Source organism: Rhincodon typus, chromosome 11, assembly GCF_021869965.1.
Source record: "Rhincodon typus isolate 14 chromosome 11, sRhiTyp1.1, whole genome shotgun sequence".
NCBI classification, from domain to species: domain Eukaryota; kingdom Metazoa; phylum Chordata; class Chondrichthyes; order Orectolobiformes; family Rhincodontidae; genus Rhincodon; species Rhincodon typus.
In genome coordinates this window covers 18,021,089-18,037,925 of record NC_063342.1, presented here as the reverse complement: position 1 = coordinate 18,037,925, position 16,837 = coordinate 18,021,089, and the positions used below count along the sequence as shown (strand labels likewise).

The 16,837-nt window shown below is 38.9% G+C and overlaps 1 protein-coding gene across 1 annotated transcript in view; it reads left to right on the top strand.

Annotated features, from left to right (window-relative positions):
• Positions 1 to 13,399, top strand: part of sim2 (SIM bHLH transcription factor 2) — a 94,575-nt gene extending 81,176 nt beyond the window's left edge. The window contains exons 9-11 of the mRNA XM_048603125.1: positions 2,586 to 2,751; positions 9,934 to 10,342; positions 12,321 to 13,399. Of these exons, the coding sequence (XP_048459082.1) occupies positions 2,586 to 2,751; positions 9,934 to 10,342; positions 12,321 to 13,045 (1,300 nt within the window). The 3' untranslated portion in view covers positions 13,046 to 13,399. The remainder of the gene's footprint in view (positions 1 to 2,585; positions 2,752 to 9,933; positions 10,343 to 12,320) is intronic.
• The last annotated feature ends 3,438 nt before the right edge of the window (positions 13,400 to 16,837 follow it).

The window sequence follows — 16,837 nt, the reverse complement described above, 5'->3', positions numbered from 1 at the left end:
AGACCAGGTAAGGATGGCAGTTTCCTTCCCTAAAGGACATTAGTGAACCACATGGGTTTTTCTGACAATTGGCAATGGATTCATGGCCATCATTAGACTCTTAATTCCAGATATTTTATTGAATTCAAATTCCACCATCTGCCATGGTGGGATTTGAACCCAGGCCCCCAGAACATCACCTGGGTCTCCGGATTAACAGTCCAGTGATAATACCACTAGGCCACTACCTCCCCTGTACCAGTAAAAGAGATGAAGGAATGAAACAAAGAATATTCCATATATTCTGTGAAAAGGCAAAGATCCACATGGGTTCATAATGTTTAATTCTGCAGAAGTGAGACGAATAAATGGAGCAATGTCAGAATGAGTTCAGGCAGGGAAAGGAACACTGGTGATAAATGGCAACCAGATGGGCTTCCTTTTAATGGAGAAAGAAAGAGCCCGTAAGCTGTGCTGGCAGAGATGAAGCTGTGGAGAGATTGAATGTACATCATGAAAAAGAGATGGTTAAGATCAGGAAAAAAACAAAGTTGCTGGAAAAGCTCAGCAGGTTTGACAGCATCTGTGAAGGAGAAATCAGAGTTAACGTTTCGGGTCCGGTGACCCTTCCTCAGAACACCCTGAGGAAGGGTCAGAACATTCTTAGGAAAGGTCACCGGACCCGAAAAGTTAACTCTGTTTTCTCCTTCACAGATGCTGCCAGACCTGCTGAGCTTTTCCAGCAACTGTGTTTTTGTTCCTGATTTACAGCATCCGCAGTTCTTTTGGTTTTTATTTGGTTAAGATCAGGAACTTGATTAAGTATCAAAGAGTGTATGGGTGAGAACGATTGGAGTCAAATCAAAGAATTAGGTTAAGGGGCAAGTGTAGGCTTAAATGATGCATCTATCAAAGTAGTCCTCTTTGTGGTTCTTAGAAGGGTGGTAAAAGTTGACACAGTGGGATTTGAGGTCTATGAATTTAGGAGGCTATAGGATAAAATGAGGTGAGATCAGTGACAATGTGAGAAATGATAGTTTGATATTCAATGATAGGGTATTGGTCTAATGAGAGATAAGAGAAGGTGTTGGAGAGTTTTCATCTAGTCACTTCCCATATTCCTTTATAACTTCTCAATCATATCTGCATCAAACGTCCCCTTGAAACATCGGCGATCTCTGCCTCAACCACCTCGTGGCAGCAATTTTCACATTTCTCAACACTAAAAAGGAATACTTGCTCAGTTCTTTGTTTAGTATCTTTCTGATAGTTATGCCCCTACAGTCAAAACAGTTTCTCCGCATAATTTCACAGATCTCCATTTGATCTCCTTCTTTACCAGAGAAGAGGTCCCCAATATATTCATTTTTTCTTGATATTCACATCCTCTCAATTTTGGTCACTTCTCTATAAATCCTTTCTGCATGTTCTCCAGTGTTTCCATATCCTTTCAAAGCACAAAGTCTAGAACTGCTTACAGTACTCCTCGTGTGGTCTGACCATGGTTCTATATAAATCTAAGTTCTCTCCTTGTTTTTGTATTGTATATCATTCCTCTAAAAAGAAATGCCTTTATTTGTGATTTATGCAATTATATTCTCAGATATCCTTGCATTTCTACACTATTTTAATTTCTTACCCTCCAAATGTCATTTCATCATGGCACAGTTCACAAGTAATGTGCCAAACAGTCCATATATGTCAACCATGCAGCATTATTGCTCGGGCTCTTGTGACACAGTGAGAGTTGTCTCCCTATCTCTGTGCTGGAAGGCTTGGGTTCAAATCCCACCAGCTCCAGTGGTGTGTCATAGTTTGTCTGAACAGGTCAATTTAATAAAATCTACAATATTATTATGGTACGGCTGTATAATTCATCTTTTCATTAACTATGCCAGTTAAGTATTTTACCTGATGCTCAAGAAATATTATTAGGTTACTATTATACAAATATTACGATGAGTTGTTATTTCCCACTCCTGCTAATCAAACTGCATTTAACAAAATGTAGTACTTTAAATCATATCCCATTATATCAGCAATCACGAATAATACATGTAAAAAATAGGCATTAAACACTCATCTTGATAAGATGATACAGCTCCCCAAGCATTATTTGCTATGAATTCACAATCTTGTGATTTTACGCAGCAGGAAGTAAAACAAGTCACCTCCTCAGCAGTCAGTTCCTGCTGCACATCAAAGCGCAATAAATTTTCAGTTTAATTCTTTTTAATATGCAAAAATGGGCTTTGTGAGCACTCGTGATCTGATGAAATCAACAGTACACCAGGCACATTCCAGATGTCTGACAGGCAGTCCTGGTCAAAAGGAAATGACCACGACAAGTCTATCAGCTGGTGCCTGCCAAAGAGACAGATTGGGATATTAAGCGGATGTACAGCTGGCAGTTACTTACAGTTAATACTGCTGTTTGAACACTTGTGGATTTAATTTCCTTCATTGCTATTTTCAAAGACCTAGTCAATGAATTTGCATTTAATGGTCAGTGCACTATTTTTAATTTATTTTGAACAATCTAATATTTACTTTTTTATAAAATGTTAATACAACACATTATAATGGTATTGAATCTTATGTTGCAGGGACGTTGAATACAAAGAACTACAATTGTCACTGGACCAGACTACAGCTACCAAGTCCTCATTCCCATATAAGATGCTGCTGCCTACCTCACATGAAAGCCAAAAACAACTGAAGCCTAAAATTGCCAAGTTGAAATCTAAGCTCAAGGCATCTCCTTATCCGCAGGTGCATATTATGGAATACTATGACCCCTACCCACTTGTCCAGATATGGTAGGATGTTGAAGAATTGAGCTTGCTATGCATTAAGTACGAAAATTGATGTCTGCATAAATTCACAGCACAGTTGTCAAGGAGAGGTCTGGAACAGAGGGCAGATGTTTTCTTAAAGGAAGGGTCACCGTGAATTACTCTGGCCTATTTCCTAGTAGCATGTCCCACTGGAATGTGGTGTGGTGCAAATTGAAGGATGGGATGAAAAAAAGCAGATGATCTGATTGTGGGCCTCTCTGGCAAAGCCTTTCTTGATTAAAGCAATAGGAAGTGTACAAAAATCATCCAGGATGACTCATTTGACTTTTACTTACTCCCTATGGGGATGCACTTGGCTTGTATTTTCTACTTCTCCCTGACAGCCTGGCCGAGGGCAAGAACTGTGGAGAATAATAAGCCCAAACCTACATCTGATCATATTAGAACACGATATACAAAGGGCTATTGCCATGCACAATGCTGTTTTACAGTAGCATAAGGTATCCAAACCAGCACATATTGAATTTTTTATTACATATTCAAACATGAAGTTAGAGATGGAAATGACATCTGCAAGATGTTGGCTCCATGTTTATTTTTAAACTCTCATTGCTTTTCAGCACAGTAATAATTTCAGAGACTCAAATAAGAGAAGCTCTGTATATTCATCTCCTAATGAAAAACTACTTCCAATTTATAGTCATATATTGGACTGCCACTTAACGTAAAATTAAACACTTAATGTTTTGAGAACTGAGCTGAAAAGTAGCCCAGTTCTTTTTCAGTAACACTTCCAAACTGATTATTTTCAAGTTTCTGATATTTATTGTCTTTTTTAAAGAAAGGTTACCTTTTACATGCTCCTCATCACAAGACAGTAACTCATTCACAGAAAGTGTTCTATTCTGTTTCATCCAAGTATCCATCATCTACTGGCAGGCTGCAAGCTTTTGAACCATGGAGAGATTATATCTGAGTCTGAACTTTTTTTATTTCAAAGAACAGGGAGGACATTTTGGAATGTGGTTCATTGATAGTATAAAGGAACTTGAACCCTGGATAATATTTGTCCTTTCCAGTACTGGAGGCCGTTTGTAGCATTCCACCCTTACTGCATCTTAAAACTTCCAAGTCAAACTAGGAGGGCTGAAATTCTTGATTTTTGTTTTTTAACACTGAACTGTCATGATCTGGAATGTACCAGCTGAAAGGATGGTGGATGTGGATTCAGTAATAACTTTGAAATGGAATTGCATAAGCAACTTGAAGGAGAAACATTTGCAAGGCTATAGGAAAATCAGGAAAGTGAGGCTAATTGGAAAGCATAGACATGGTGGCTGATGGCCTCTTTCTGTACTGTACTATCCTTCTGCAACTTGATACTGCTCTAGACCAGTGAATTAACATTAATGGAAGCTATGTAGAAAACAGTTAAACTGTGTAACTTGAATAGAGCCACACAACATGACAATCTTCAAATAATCTAATATGTGATCTTATAGGGAGTAATTTTACATATTTGGAATAATTTACCAGGCAGGATAATAGCTTTAAAAACACTAGAGGAGACTAAAGTCAATAGCCCATGAAAATGAGCAGAAGGCATGATTAACCAACCTGTTGATTGCATTCCAAGAAGCATGCCAATGTCATGCTGCCTCTCAATTCAGTGATTACTGCATCCAGCTAGTGTTAACCACAATGCTAATTCACTGGGTACATTAGCAGGGGTCAATATCATGATTAACCAGCACTATTTAAAGTTAGCCTGCATTGTTTAAAGCTAGCTTACACGTTAGAAAGGGCAAATAAACTCTGGCTGGACCAAGTATTGGCACTCATGTGATAAATGAATCTGACCAAGGAGACATTGAAAAATGTCACGAGAAAGCACTGGCTCAAAGCTTTATGGCCCTTGCACTTGGAGGTTTTGGTAAAGGATGTGGAATGGACAAATACCTTGTGTCCACAGGAGGCCAGATAAACAGTCGAAAGACAATAAGAAGACTTATGTCAAAATCAATGCTAGGAGTCAAGGCAAAGGAGCTGGATACAGTGTAGCCAAAGTTCAGTGATCTCGTATAGGTTCAAGGTCAGTCGATGCATTCTCAAATGACATATCCTACCAGTTACACCACTCTCCTCTGCCACTTCTCAATTCAACACCACCATGCTCCCACTCCATCACTCACCTCCCAACATTCCCTATTAATCAGGGACCAATCCTGGTATTCATATTTTTCTGTTCACTCTTACAGACTGAGTGCTGTTGCAAGCTTCATACCCATTTCTCACAGCTTGCATACAACTGCAACCAACTATTCAGCCATAGCCATCACATCACCTAAAAAGGCTTCACCACAGTCACTGACACCCATCCCTCTTCATTCCTATTCAGTATGGCACACAAACAGGGGCAGCAGGAGATTCAGGAATGCCTGCATGTCCTCAACCCTGTGAAGGAGATATTGCATGTTCCTAATGTGATGTCACTTGTGGAAGGGCTGAGACCATCCAGAAAGACAGTATCCTCATACTAGCCCATCTCTTCTTCCTAACCTTACTCGTTTCACAATTTCTTCAGACTGACAAGCAATAGATGATGTAAGTCTGTAGCTCTTCCCCATCTTTACTACTACCCACCTCAACTCCATAACATTATCTTACCCTTATGTATTTTTCCATTAGGATACTCAGGCAGTGGAAGAAGAATAATAAGTTTTGAGGATGAAGGTACACTGACTCTTTGATTTAACATTCACAGCCACCAAGCCAGATACTGGCACTCCATGTAAATTGAAGGATAGCATAGAGGCAGGTCCTGCATCTGGTGAGACATTGGGTCCAAGTGGTCTGAAACCGGAGTACTTGGAAAAGATAGTATCTGACAACTTATCAGCTCAGACAAAGTTCTACTGCAGAATATTGAGACAATCACTTCCACAAGGCAGCTTGCAGAAAAATATTGATGGGTATATACCCTGGAAATTTTTGATGAATATAGAATCCTGTCAGAAACCCTGCTGTCCACATCAAGGAGCTTGGAGGTATCTGGCATCAACTAAGAACAGCGCTGTACACAGCGCATTGTTCTTAATCTACTGCAAGAGATGAGGTTTTGTAAGTATCTGGTTAAGTGATTAAGGTCTATTCTATTCCAATGGTTTAATGTAGCATAGGAAATAGTGATGAGGGTTATAAAATACATAAAAAGAAAGAAAAATAAATAATTGAATAAAATAATTAAGAAGTTAATTAAATCCATTAAGGATGGCAGTGTGGGTAATATGTCATAGCTGCAGCATATGGGAGCCCCTGAATGCCAATGTGGCCCAGGGAAAACATGGCTGCAGTATGTGGAGTATGTAAGAGGCGTTTCAGCTCAGAGTTTGAGAGCTACAGACACTGTGACACGTCAGTATGGGGGAAAATTACCTGGCTGCTTTGCACCAGTCACATCCCTTAAGATAGAATCTTCTGCTTTGATAAATGGTTAGGGACTAATGAGTGTTGACTTGTTCTGCATGGTCTCTGTTCATTCTCCAAATGTCAGCAAGAACAACATCCTATTCAAAGAATATCACCAACTAATAGCTAACAAATCACTCTCATTAGCAGGGGACTTCAGAAGCCCCACATACACATTTGAAAATTCAAAGCTTAAACTTTAACTCCCTCTAAAATCTACAAACTGACAACAGCTCTACCTCTAGTTGGTGTGCCACCTGACAGATGCAAACATCACCAACCCCATTTGGCAATTGACCCCAGAGAAGAGTCCCAAGTTTCAAACTTCCAAAGGCAATACGGACAACCCTGAAATGTTTGGGAATGGTTCAGGGATAATGTGAACACTAAAGAACAGCTAACCAATGACTGTGGTCATCCAAGTCACAGCATTGCCCACTTGCTAAATCCCTGTTCTAAGAATCCAGTGAGATCACAGCTATTCATCCTGTGGTATCCCATGCTATTGAATGGATTGTTAACCTTGACATTGACCTATAACTGCAACCCCAGTCATAGAAACAAACAAATTCTCCAGATAGAATTCCAATGAGTGTGTCAACTAATTCACCCTTGCTTGGTGGCAACTGGCTTGCAAAAAAGCTTATAGTCAAACTCCTTTAATATCTGCTGCACCACCCCTTATCGGTTTTACCAACTTTAAATAACAATCAAAAGTACCAAATATTTTTAGAATAGTAGCAACATCCAGAAGAAATCAATCAGGCAGCTAACATATAAGTAGTCAATGATCGTTTTCAATAGCACATGGTGAGGACTTTCCTCCTATAGAATGTGTGTTCAGCTGTCTGAGGTGAAGGAAGATGTTTAGTTGAGCTTTGAGCTCCAGGGTGACACCACTGGCAGCACATCAGCATTGCATGCTGATTAATAACATACTCTGCCTGACCCACGTAGCTCCAACAGCCACTCACTGAGCATGTGCTAATGCCCTCACCAACATGGTCTGGTCCAATTCACCCTATACACCATGGACACCATTTTGGAACTCCAAGCGCATCCAAAAAATAGCAATAACAATCCCAATTTTTCAGTCCTGGACTCCAAAATTTAAATTGCGAGATTACACAAAATAGAGTTTTGTTCACTGGAATTTAGAGGCTGACTTGATCAAATTTTCAAGATATTAAGATGAAGCAAAAGCATTAAGATTTGTAGACATCATTTGGATCATGAAGAGCACTTTTAGCACCTAAATAAACAGGTGAACAATGCTGGAAATGTGAGCCAATAATGGACCAACAAGATCAACATTTGGGACCTTGGTAAATGATGGGACAGATATTCATCAATTATATTTAAAGGTAGGAGAAAAATAAAGAGAACAATGGGGAAGGAAACATGCTGAATGAATCAAAGTCAGATATAGAAGGAGAAACAGAAGGAAAGGAAAACTTGGATTGAAAAAGAAAAAGATGAGGCTATAAAGAAAAGTTCTAAAAACTTTTCAAATGTTGATATTCATAAACTTATAGGAACAATTTGCTACCTGTAGGAATGACTCTCCACAATTTAAATATTTCCTATTTGGGTCTCCCAGGATTGAGTGACATGTCAGGAGCAGTAATTTACCCCAATAACTGGCTATTAACCCCTTGAAATAGCCTTCATAACTTTCTACAATGAGTTTAGTTCACATTTACAGTGTAAATCATGCAATTTCTTGAAACTAGTGGGAAGGTTGATGGCAGCTAATGGTTATACCAGGCTAACAGCAGAAGAGCATTCATTATCCTGCAAATTGGAAAGTTTTAATACATGGTACATCTCTTCATCCTTACAAGTTGTTCTTTAGTTTCTAAATAATAATGACTTATGTTAGAACTCTGATTGAATATGTCAACCTGAACGTTCAGAGGATCAAGGATGTTGGTAAGGAGAAAAGGCTATTCAGTTCATTGTGTTCAAGCCCAACTTGCACATTATAGCATCTATCCATATTTCAAATGTCCCTGATGTTTTGTTCTCCACTATTACTACAACTGGAAAACATAAACACTGTAAGCTTACAAATCAATCACTGACACTTAGTAGAACAACTTCCAAAAGCCTCAACAGTTCCTGGATACCTCACACAAGTGGTCACTCCCTGTATCCAAGCTCAAATCATGAATGCTGACCATTTTACTTCGGAGGGCACAATTTCTGGTCCTAACCCTGCTCCCACCAGGCATTCTCAGATGCACTCCACCCCAATTAGACACTACTGAATTGCAACTGGAAATGGGAACCCTTCCGCTTCCTATCATTCCATAACAATGAATGAAGAAAGAACAAATTGGAATTTATATTGGCTTTCCATGCTCTCTGGACAAAGGAAATCACAGTCAATTTTTAAAAATACATTTATGGGATGTGGGTGTCATTGGATAGCTTGCCCTCCCTTTAATGGTCCACAGGGTGGAGTCAAATATCTGCCAGATCAGGTAGATTTCCTTCCCTAAAGGATATTAATGAATCAGATGTATTTTTACAGCAACTGACTGTAGTTATCTGGTCATCATTAAGTTGGTGCTCTGGATTGCTAGTCCAGCCGCTATACTGCCATGCCACTGCTACCCCTTTTATATACTTTTGAAGTACAGCCATTGCTATAATTTAAACAGAAGCCGCTTCCAATTTGTGCTCAGCCATGTCCCACATAAAGAAATAAATAACAAGTTAATCTGTTATGTTGGTGTATTGCCTAAGGAATTATTGGAGCCAGCATACAGGCAATAAGGTCTTAATTTAATGTCTGCTCTGCCAACTGTGGGGTTATCCCTCTGTTTGGACCAAAGTTTCAGCCTAGATTATGTGCTGAAATCTGCAAAATGTAACAACTTTTCTTACCAGAATAACAATATCGAATTGTATTAATAAAACTTTTTTTAAAAAATTAAATCAACATTGTGAATACTTTAGAAGTCTACTTTTGCATAAGGATACAAACTAACATGTTTTGAGAATTGAACTGTGATAATGCTGTACATCCTTTGAATGGAATGTTGGCTGTTTCCCATTGGCAACATGTTTAACATTAAATGACATAGCAACAGATTGCTGACTACTTTAAAGTAATAAAAATCAGATGAAAGGACGCAATGTGCAAGGATGATTCAATGGCACTTTGCAAGGAGGATAAGGAAATTTGTTAAAATTTCATGAAGACTACCTTTGTGCCTTTTAAAATCATGTAAAATAATTAGAATCGTAGAAACTGGTTTTAATGTCTTTTCTAGACAGAGTTCAGAGTTGATTTGTGTCAATGGCTCGTTGGGTCTTTGCACAAATGAGGAGAAAGCTTTCTTTTGTGTGGTACTTGTTGAAAAGTTATAAATGTGTTGGAATTCGGGTCTCTGATTTCATCAGGATTTGGGAAAGAAGGAAATGAACTCCTGTAGGTTTTAGAATTTACAAAAATTGGTTAATATTCAGGGAACCATTTAAAAATGTTCTTTAGAAAATCTAATGTAATCAACTTCATGCAAATGAGAATGTGTATGATATAGATATTTACAAAAAACGTATGCATTCTCTTTTTTTAACACAGCTTGAGAGAAAGTTATACAATGAGATTAAATTTGCCTTTTGACATACTGTTCCCCCTTTAAGATTGACATTCCTTTTCTCTCTTTCACATTTTCAGCAATATAATTCATTTCACACTGAGAAAGCTGATTGTGACCACACCAGTAGTTGGGGAGGAAGCCGTATGCTGAACATTGTATCACCCCAGGAAGGCACTTCTCACCAGGAGAACAATGAACTGCTTTATGCCTCGTCACATGGACACCCTTTCACCTATACCTATGGACACTTCCCATTGGACCCTCAAGTGCTTGCCAGCAAAAAACAGATGACGCCTAGTCAGATAGCTCAGAGTCAAAGGTCAACTTGTGAAACAGCAAGGTTCTATGTGGGTGCATTTCAGGCAACTAGTGACAGCTGCTGGCATCTGACAAGCTCATCATCAGCTCACAGTCAGTCTCCCTCAAAGAATCTGCAGGATCACCCTATCAGTGAATCCCAGTACAGCTCTGTACAGAATTATCAGTGTAAGTTATGCTGTTTCACTAACAGCCATTCAAGCATGTATATTTTACACAGAGTTTTCATTTGCTGTCAACTCATTTATTTTAGGTGCAGTCTCTGATATACAGCCAAATATAGCAACACTTTTAAGTGTTTTTTACAGCTGGATCCCACAAGCAGCAAATGCAGTGTGTGATAAGTTAATTCACTTTGACTAGTGCTAGTTAAGAGAGGATTATTGATCAGGACATAAAAGAGAATTACACACTGCTCTTTGAATAGTGCCTAGGGATTGTCCATAGGTGATCAGACCCTTCTTATAAATTCTCATCCAACAGAGCATATTGTATTTAAAATCCCTACAGTGTTGAAGCAGACCATTTGACCCATCAAGTTCACACTGACCCATGAAGAGCATGCCAACTAGACCCATCCTATTCCTGCATTTCTCATGGCAATCCACCTCATCTGCACATCTTTGGACTTTGGGAGGAAACCAGAGGAAACCCGCACAGACACGGGGAGAATGTGCAAAATCTATGCAGACAGTCATCTGAGGGTGGAATTGAACCAAGGTCCCTTGCACTGTGAGGCAGCAATGCTAACCACTGAGTCACTGTGCTGTCCAGTTCCTGTCAGTAGTCTGCTTTCCTGAAATTCTTCAGCACAGTTTCTAAAAATTATTAATTGGTTCTACTTTAAAACCACATTGTACATTGAGATTCATTAAAATAGAATGCATTAAAGGAAAACATTAAAAAATTTGGATAATGAAATGTCAAAGAAGATTCACAACTAACATGTTCCTGTCAATTTATTTCTGATTATATATATGTCTAAATAAAACTCCAGTTGCTCAGCATGCACAACATTTGACAAAATGTCAGTTTAAAACACATTTTACTATTCCAACTATGTTTTTATTCAAAGTATAACATAAAAAATAGTTCATGCCATGATTTGTATTTGAGTTGGTTGCCTACTGTTGATTATCCCATGGTGTAACTGTACACAATGTTAAGTGATAACCACTAAGATTACAAGTAGCTATTTTAGTCATTCTCATTCAAATGTGGAAGAAAAGTTGCAACAATTAACCTTTATATTTGAACTTGCTGGACATAGCCCAAGTTCTTTGCTATTAAACCGAGCGTTAAGTGTCACTGAAACTCTCTGATATTACTAATGTTAACAACTAACTGACACTTTCTAGAAATGAAGCAATTTCACCATTATACTTTGTGCCCAAAATGTTTTGTTTAATGTGTTTTCTTTAAAGTGTTTTAATATTTAATTCATTTAAAGTATTTTAATGTTTATTTATTTTAAATATATTTTTAGAATCCCCACAGTTCCTTGTGACAGGAAGAAACTACTACAGTACTTTTTAATATTAAGCAACAAACATTTAAATCGATCATCTTTGTTAATTGATTGTTTTTATTATCTAGCACGTTGCAAAACCAGTAATTCAAATTTATGCTTCAAAAATTATATTATAGCTGCTTTTCAATCTTGTGCATTTACATGGGTTACTAGAGTCATCAAAAAATTGCTTTCATTTGTCAGAACATCGCAATTTAATTACTGGCTTATAGTTTATTGTAGATAATCTGTTATCCTATACATGTCGATGGAATTTACAAGCTAGTGTACAGAGTGATGCAAGACACATATGTCTATAAAGATTAAATAGGTACGGTAGCTCCCTATATTATTCTCAATGTTCTGAAATGCCAGAGACGACATATGGTACCATTTCTGTTTTAATAATAAATCAACTACTAGTCTCATTTTGCAAAACTAACTGGAATACTTATTAGGATTCTTGAATAGATTGATTTGCTAGCACCTTAATGGGAGGCTGAAAATAATTGAACGTTGACCAAACAAACTAAGCTAATTAGAAACAGCAGTCACCAATTTAGTACTCATTCAACGTCCATTGCATTCCCAGCACATTGTGCTTAACAATTTCTTAATACTTTCTTTTTCATTTAGGTGCTTTGCCTAATAGACGGCATTGTGAAGGAGGAACATCTGCCACCTTCTCAAATTGTGCATCATCAAGACCAAACAATAAATATAAGGAAGAACCTTACATTAATCCGATAAAGCAAAACAAAATCGAAGTACTTCAGGCCACACAGCATGTTGTCAAGGAAGAGTGTAAGGTACTGTTCAAACATAATTCTCAGGAGAAATTATGCAATGATGGGAAGTGTTTTTCACCCTGTTTGAATAATTCTTTGTTAGCTAAATCAGACTGTGATGCAGCCAAGTCAATGGCAAGGGTAAGCCAACAGCTTTTACCAATCCAAACACCATATGAACAAACTAGGAGGATTTGTATGAAAGAGCTCCAGTACGAACATGGAAATCATCACAAAGCCAGCCCAGACAGCATGAATAATGTTCGGGGCACTACAAAACTGAATGAAGGGAGGGTACATGAACAGCAGGACCCATTGTGCATGGGGACATCAGGACAAACCCAGCTTGGATCCTTAAGTTACGGCCAGTTCTTCGCAAAGCACACCTTCCAAAGATCACCTTGTGCAGTTACCGGCTACATCATGGAACATCGGGGATGTGCTGCTGATGATAAGAATTCTTTTGGCTACAGAAACCCAAGTCCAGCATTGAACTCTTTGCCAGAAATGCACCAAGAACCCGTCCTTCCTCATTATATAGGAACATCTGTCATAATAACAAATGGGAGGTGACATGGGATTTATTCGTGTAGATACAGAGTGCATTCGTTACAATGTAACTAAGCAAGAACTTTTGTTGCATTTCAGGTACAACAGTACTCCAGGTTTGCAGCTATACTGGAAAATCATGTATAACATATTCTGAAGCTCAAAAATCATGTCTTGAGTTGCTGATGTATTTCTGGAGTTTAAAGTCTGAGGTTTCATCATCATCTCAAGAAGTCAAAAACACAAATCATTATCACTTGTGCAATATCTGCAATGTGTGCACATGGAACCATTCACAGAATGTTGCATTACTTCTTACTTGCATTATTAACAATATACTTTCCCCACTAAAACCTATTATGTTATTGACTTATATATAATGGACACTGTCAATGCCAAACAGAAAATTACTTCTGCTTGTAAGGTTTTATTTCAGATTCATGAAGGAATAACACTATATATTAAATGATTTGAATTATCAAAGGCAAGGTGCTTTATTGCTCAGCAGTTTGCACAAGTTGACAAATGTGACCTATGCATTACTCAATAGTTATAATTGAGAATTTTAAATAACAAGCTGCTCCTTTTGCAAAACTCAGTGAGAACCAAGTTTCCTTGTCAAACTAAATTATTTCTAAACCATAAATCTCACAAAATGGCTTTGTAATGACGAGGTATGAAAATTCTTGCAGAAAATGCTGTGCTAAACAATCTCTGCTAACCCTTACCAGAGCAGTTTCACAGTCATGTCTCCAGTAGACCAAACCTGAAAAAACATACAGCACATGTGCTGTCTCTCTAAAATACAGATGTATTTCTCACAAATGTTACTCAAAAGTCAATAGTAAGGGTTTATTCGCAGACTGAAGAAGAAGAGAAAACATTGAACTTGCATGTTAATTCCAACAAATAAATGAGAATTACAAAAGTGGATACATTTTGGTCCCATCAGAAAAATCTGATTAAAATAAACTATTAAACATGTATTGATCAAGTTAATTTTGTTACTTATTACAAAAGGTAAGTTTATTTTTAGCCATCAAACATTTGCCTTACTAATGTCAATTGACACCAGCTATTTAATTCAGGAGTGTGGCTAATCATCTCAGGACATTTTAAAAATGAAACAGAAATGTTAAATACTCATTTTGGTCTGGTCTCTCTGCATCACTCAGTTACTAATACATATCTATAAAACATTAAAATTCTTACCCTGAGCACTCTAGGCTGGATTTGTCTACAAGTGACAGGCAAAGAGCACTTGCTCTTCCTTATATTTTCCTCTTGACCTTCCTTCTGTTGGTTTTAAATAGAGAAAGGCTGCAGAAAGCTACTGCAGAAGGATTAGGGAGTCCTCATGCATCGATCACAAAAAGTTAGCATACATGTTCAGCAGGTAATAGGGAAAATAAATTGATTGAATGGAGTATAAAAGTTGGAAGGTCTTGCTAAAAGTATCCAAGGCATGAGTCAGACCTCAGCTGGAATACTGTAAACAGTTTTGGTGCCCTTGTCCAAGGAAAGATACACTGGCATTAGAGGCAGAACAGAGAAGGTTCACTAGGTTGATTCCAGGTGTAGAGGAATTTCCTTATGAGGAGAGTTTGAATGGGTTTGGCCTGTGCTCATTGGAGTTGAGAAGAATGAGAAGTGACCTTATTGAAACATACAAGACTTTACAGGGTAGATGCTGAGAGGTTGTGTCCCTTTATAGGAGTCTAGGACCAGACGGCATAATTTCAGAGCTGAGGAGCAATTTCTTCTCTTAGAGGGTAGTCAATCCGTGGAATTCATGATCATAAAGGGCTGTAGAGGCGAAAGTCTTTTTTTATTATTATTTACTTGTGGGACATAGGCATCATTGGCTGGCCAGCATTTATTGCCCGTCCCTAGTTGCCCTTCCAAAGGTGGTGGTGGTGAGCTACCTACTTGAACTGTTGCTGTCCACATGCTGTAGTTGGACCCACAATGCCCTTAGAGAGGGAATTCCAAGATTTTGGCCCAGCAACAGTACAGGAATGGTGATATATTTCCAAGTCTGGATGGTGAGTAGCTTGGAAGGGAACTTGTAGGTAGTGGTGTTCCCAAATATCTGTTGCCCTTGTCCTTCTAGATGGAAGTTGGCATGATTTTGGAAGGTGCTGTCTGAGGATCTTTGATGAATTTCTGCAGTGCATCTTGTAGATAGTACACACTGCTACAACTGAGCATTGGTGGTGGAAGAAGTAGATGCTTGTGGATGTGGTGCCAATCAAGTGGGCTGCTTTGTCCGGGATGGTGTCAATGGTAACCTCCAGGATGTTGAAAGTGGGGGATTCAAAGATGGTAACACCATTGAATCTCAAGGGGCAATGGTTAGAGTGTATCTTATTGGAGATGGTCATTGCCTGGCATTTGTGTAGTGCAAATGTTACTTGCCATTTGTCAGCCAAAGCTTGGATATTGTCCAGATTTTGTTGCATTTGAGCCTGGGCTCCTTTAGTATCTGAGGAGTCGCAAATAGTGCTGACCATGGTGCAATCATTAGTGAACATTCCCACTTCAGACCTTACGATGGAGGGAAGGTCATTGATGAAGCAGCTGAAGATGGTTCGGCCTAGGACAGTACCCTGAGGAACTCCTGCAGAGATGTCCTGGAGCTGAGATGACTGACCTCCAACAACCATAACCCAATCTTCCTATGTGCCAGGTATGACACCAACCACTGGAGTGTTTGCCCTCTGAGACCCATTGATTCCCATTTTTTCTAGGGCTTCTTGATGCCACACTTGGTCGAATGTGCCTTGGTGTCAAAGGCTGTCACTCTCACCTTACCTCTGGAATTTGGCTGTTTTGTCCATGTTTGAACCAAGGCTGCAATGATGTCAGAAGCTGAGTGGCCCTGGCAGAACCCAAACTGGGCATCACTGAGCTGGATATCGCTGACCAGGTACTGCTTAATAGCACTATTGATGGCATGTTCCATCATTTTACTGATGATTGAGAGTAGACTGATGTACTGGTAATTGGCCGGGTTAGATTTGTCCTTTTTGTGTAAAGGACGTGCCTGGATAGATGCCAGTGTTGTAGCTGTACTGGATGAGCTTGGCTAGGAGAGCAGCAAATTCTGGAGTCTACTGTTCTATTGCTGGAATGTTGTCAGGGCCCGTAACCTTTGCAGTATTTAGTGACTCCAACTGTTTCTTGATATCATGTGGAGTGAATCGAATTGGCTGAAGACTGATATCTGTAATGCGTGCGACAACTGGAGGAGGCCAAGATGGATCATCGACATGGTATTTCTGGCTGAAGATTGCTGCTAATGCTTCAGCCTTATCTTTTGCACTGATATGTTGGGCTCTTCCATTATTAATGATGGGGATATTTGTGGAGCCTCCTCCTCCAGTGAGTTATTTAGTTGTGCACCATCATTCATGACTGGATTGCAGGGCTTAGATTTGATTCATTAGTTATAGGATCACTTAACTCTGTCTATCACTTTTCTGCTTATGTTCTTTGGCATGTAAGTAATCTTGTTTGGTAGCTTCACCAGGTTGACTCCTCATATTTAGGTATGCCTGCTGCTGCTCCTGGTATGCACTCTCCTCTGAACCAAGGGTGATCCCCTGGCTTGAAGGCAATGTTTGAGCGGGGAATATGCTGGGCCATGAGATTGCAGATTGTACTGGAGTACAATTCTGCTGTAGATGGCCCTCACACCTCTGGATGCTGTTATGAACCAAACAAACTCCCTCAAAATATGTTAACAAGATAGCCTAGGACCTAATTTTATTTTAAAGCTAAATGCATTCCAGATACAATTCACTTGGCCAAACT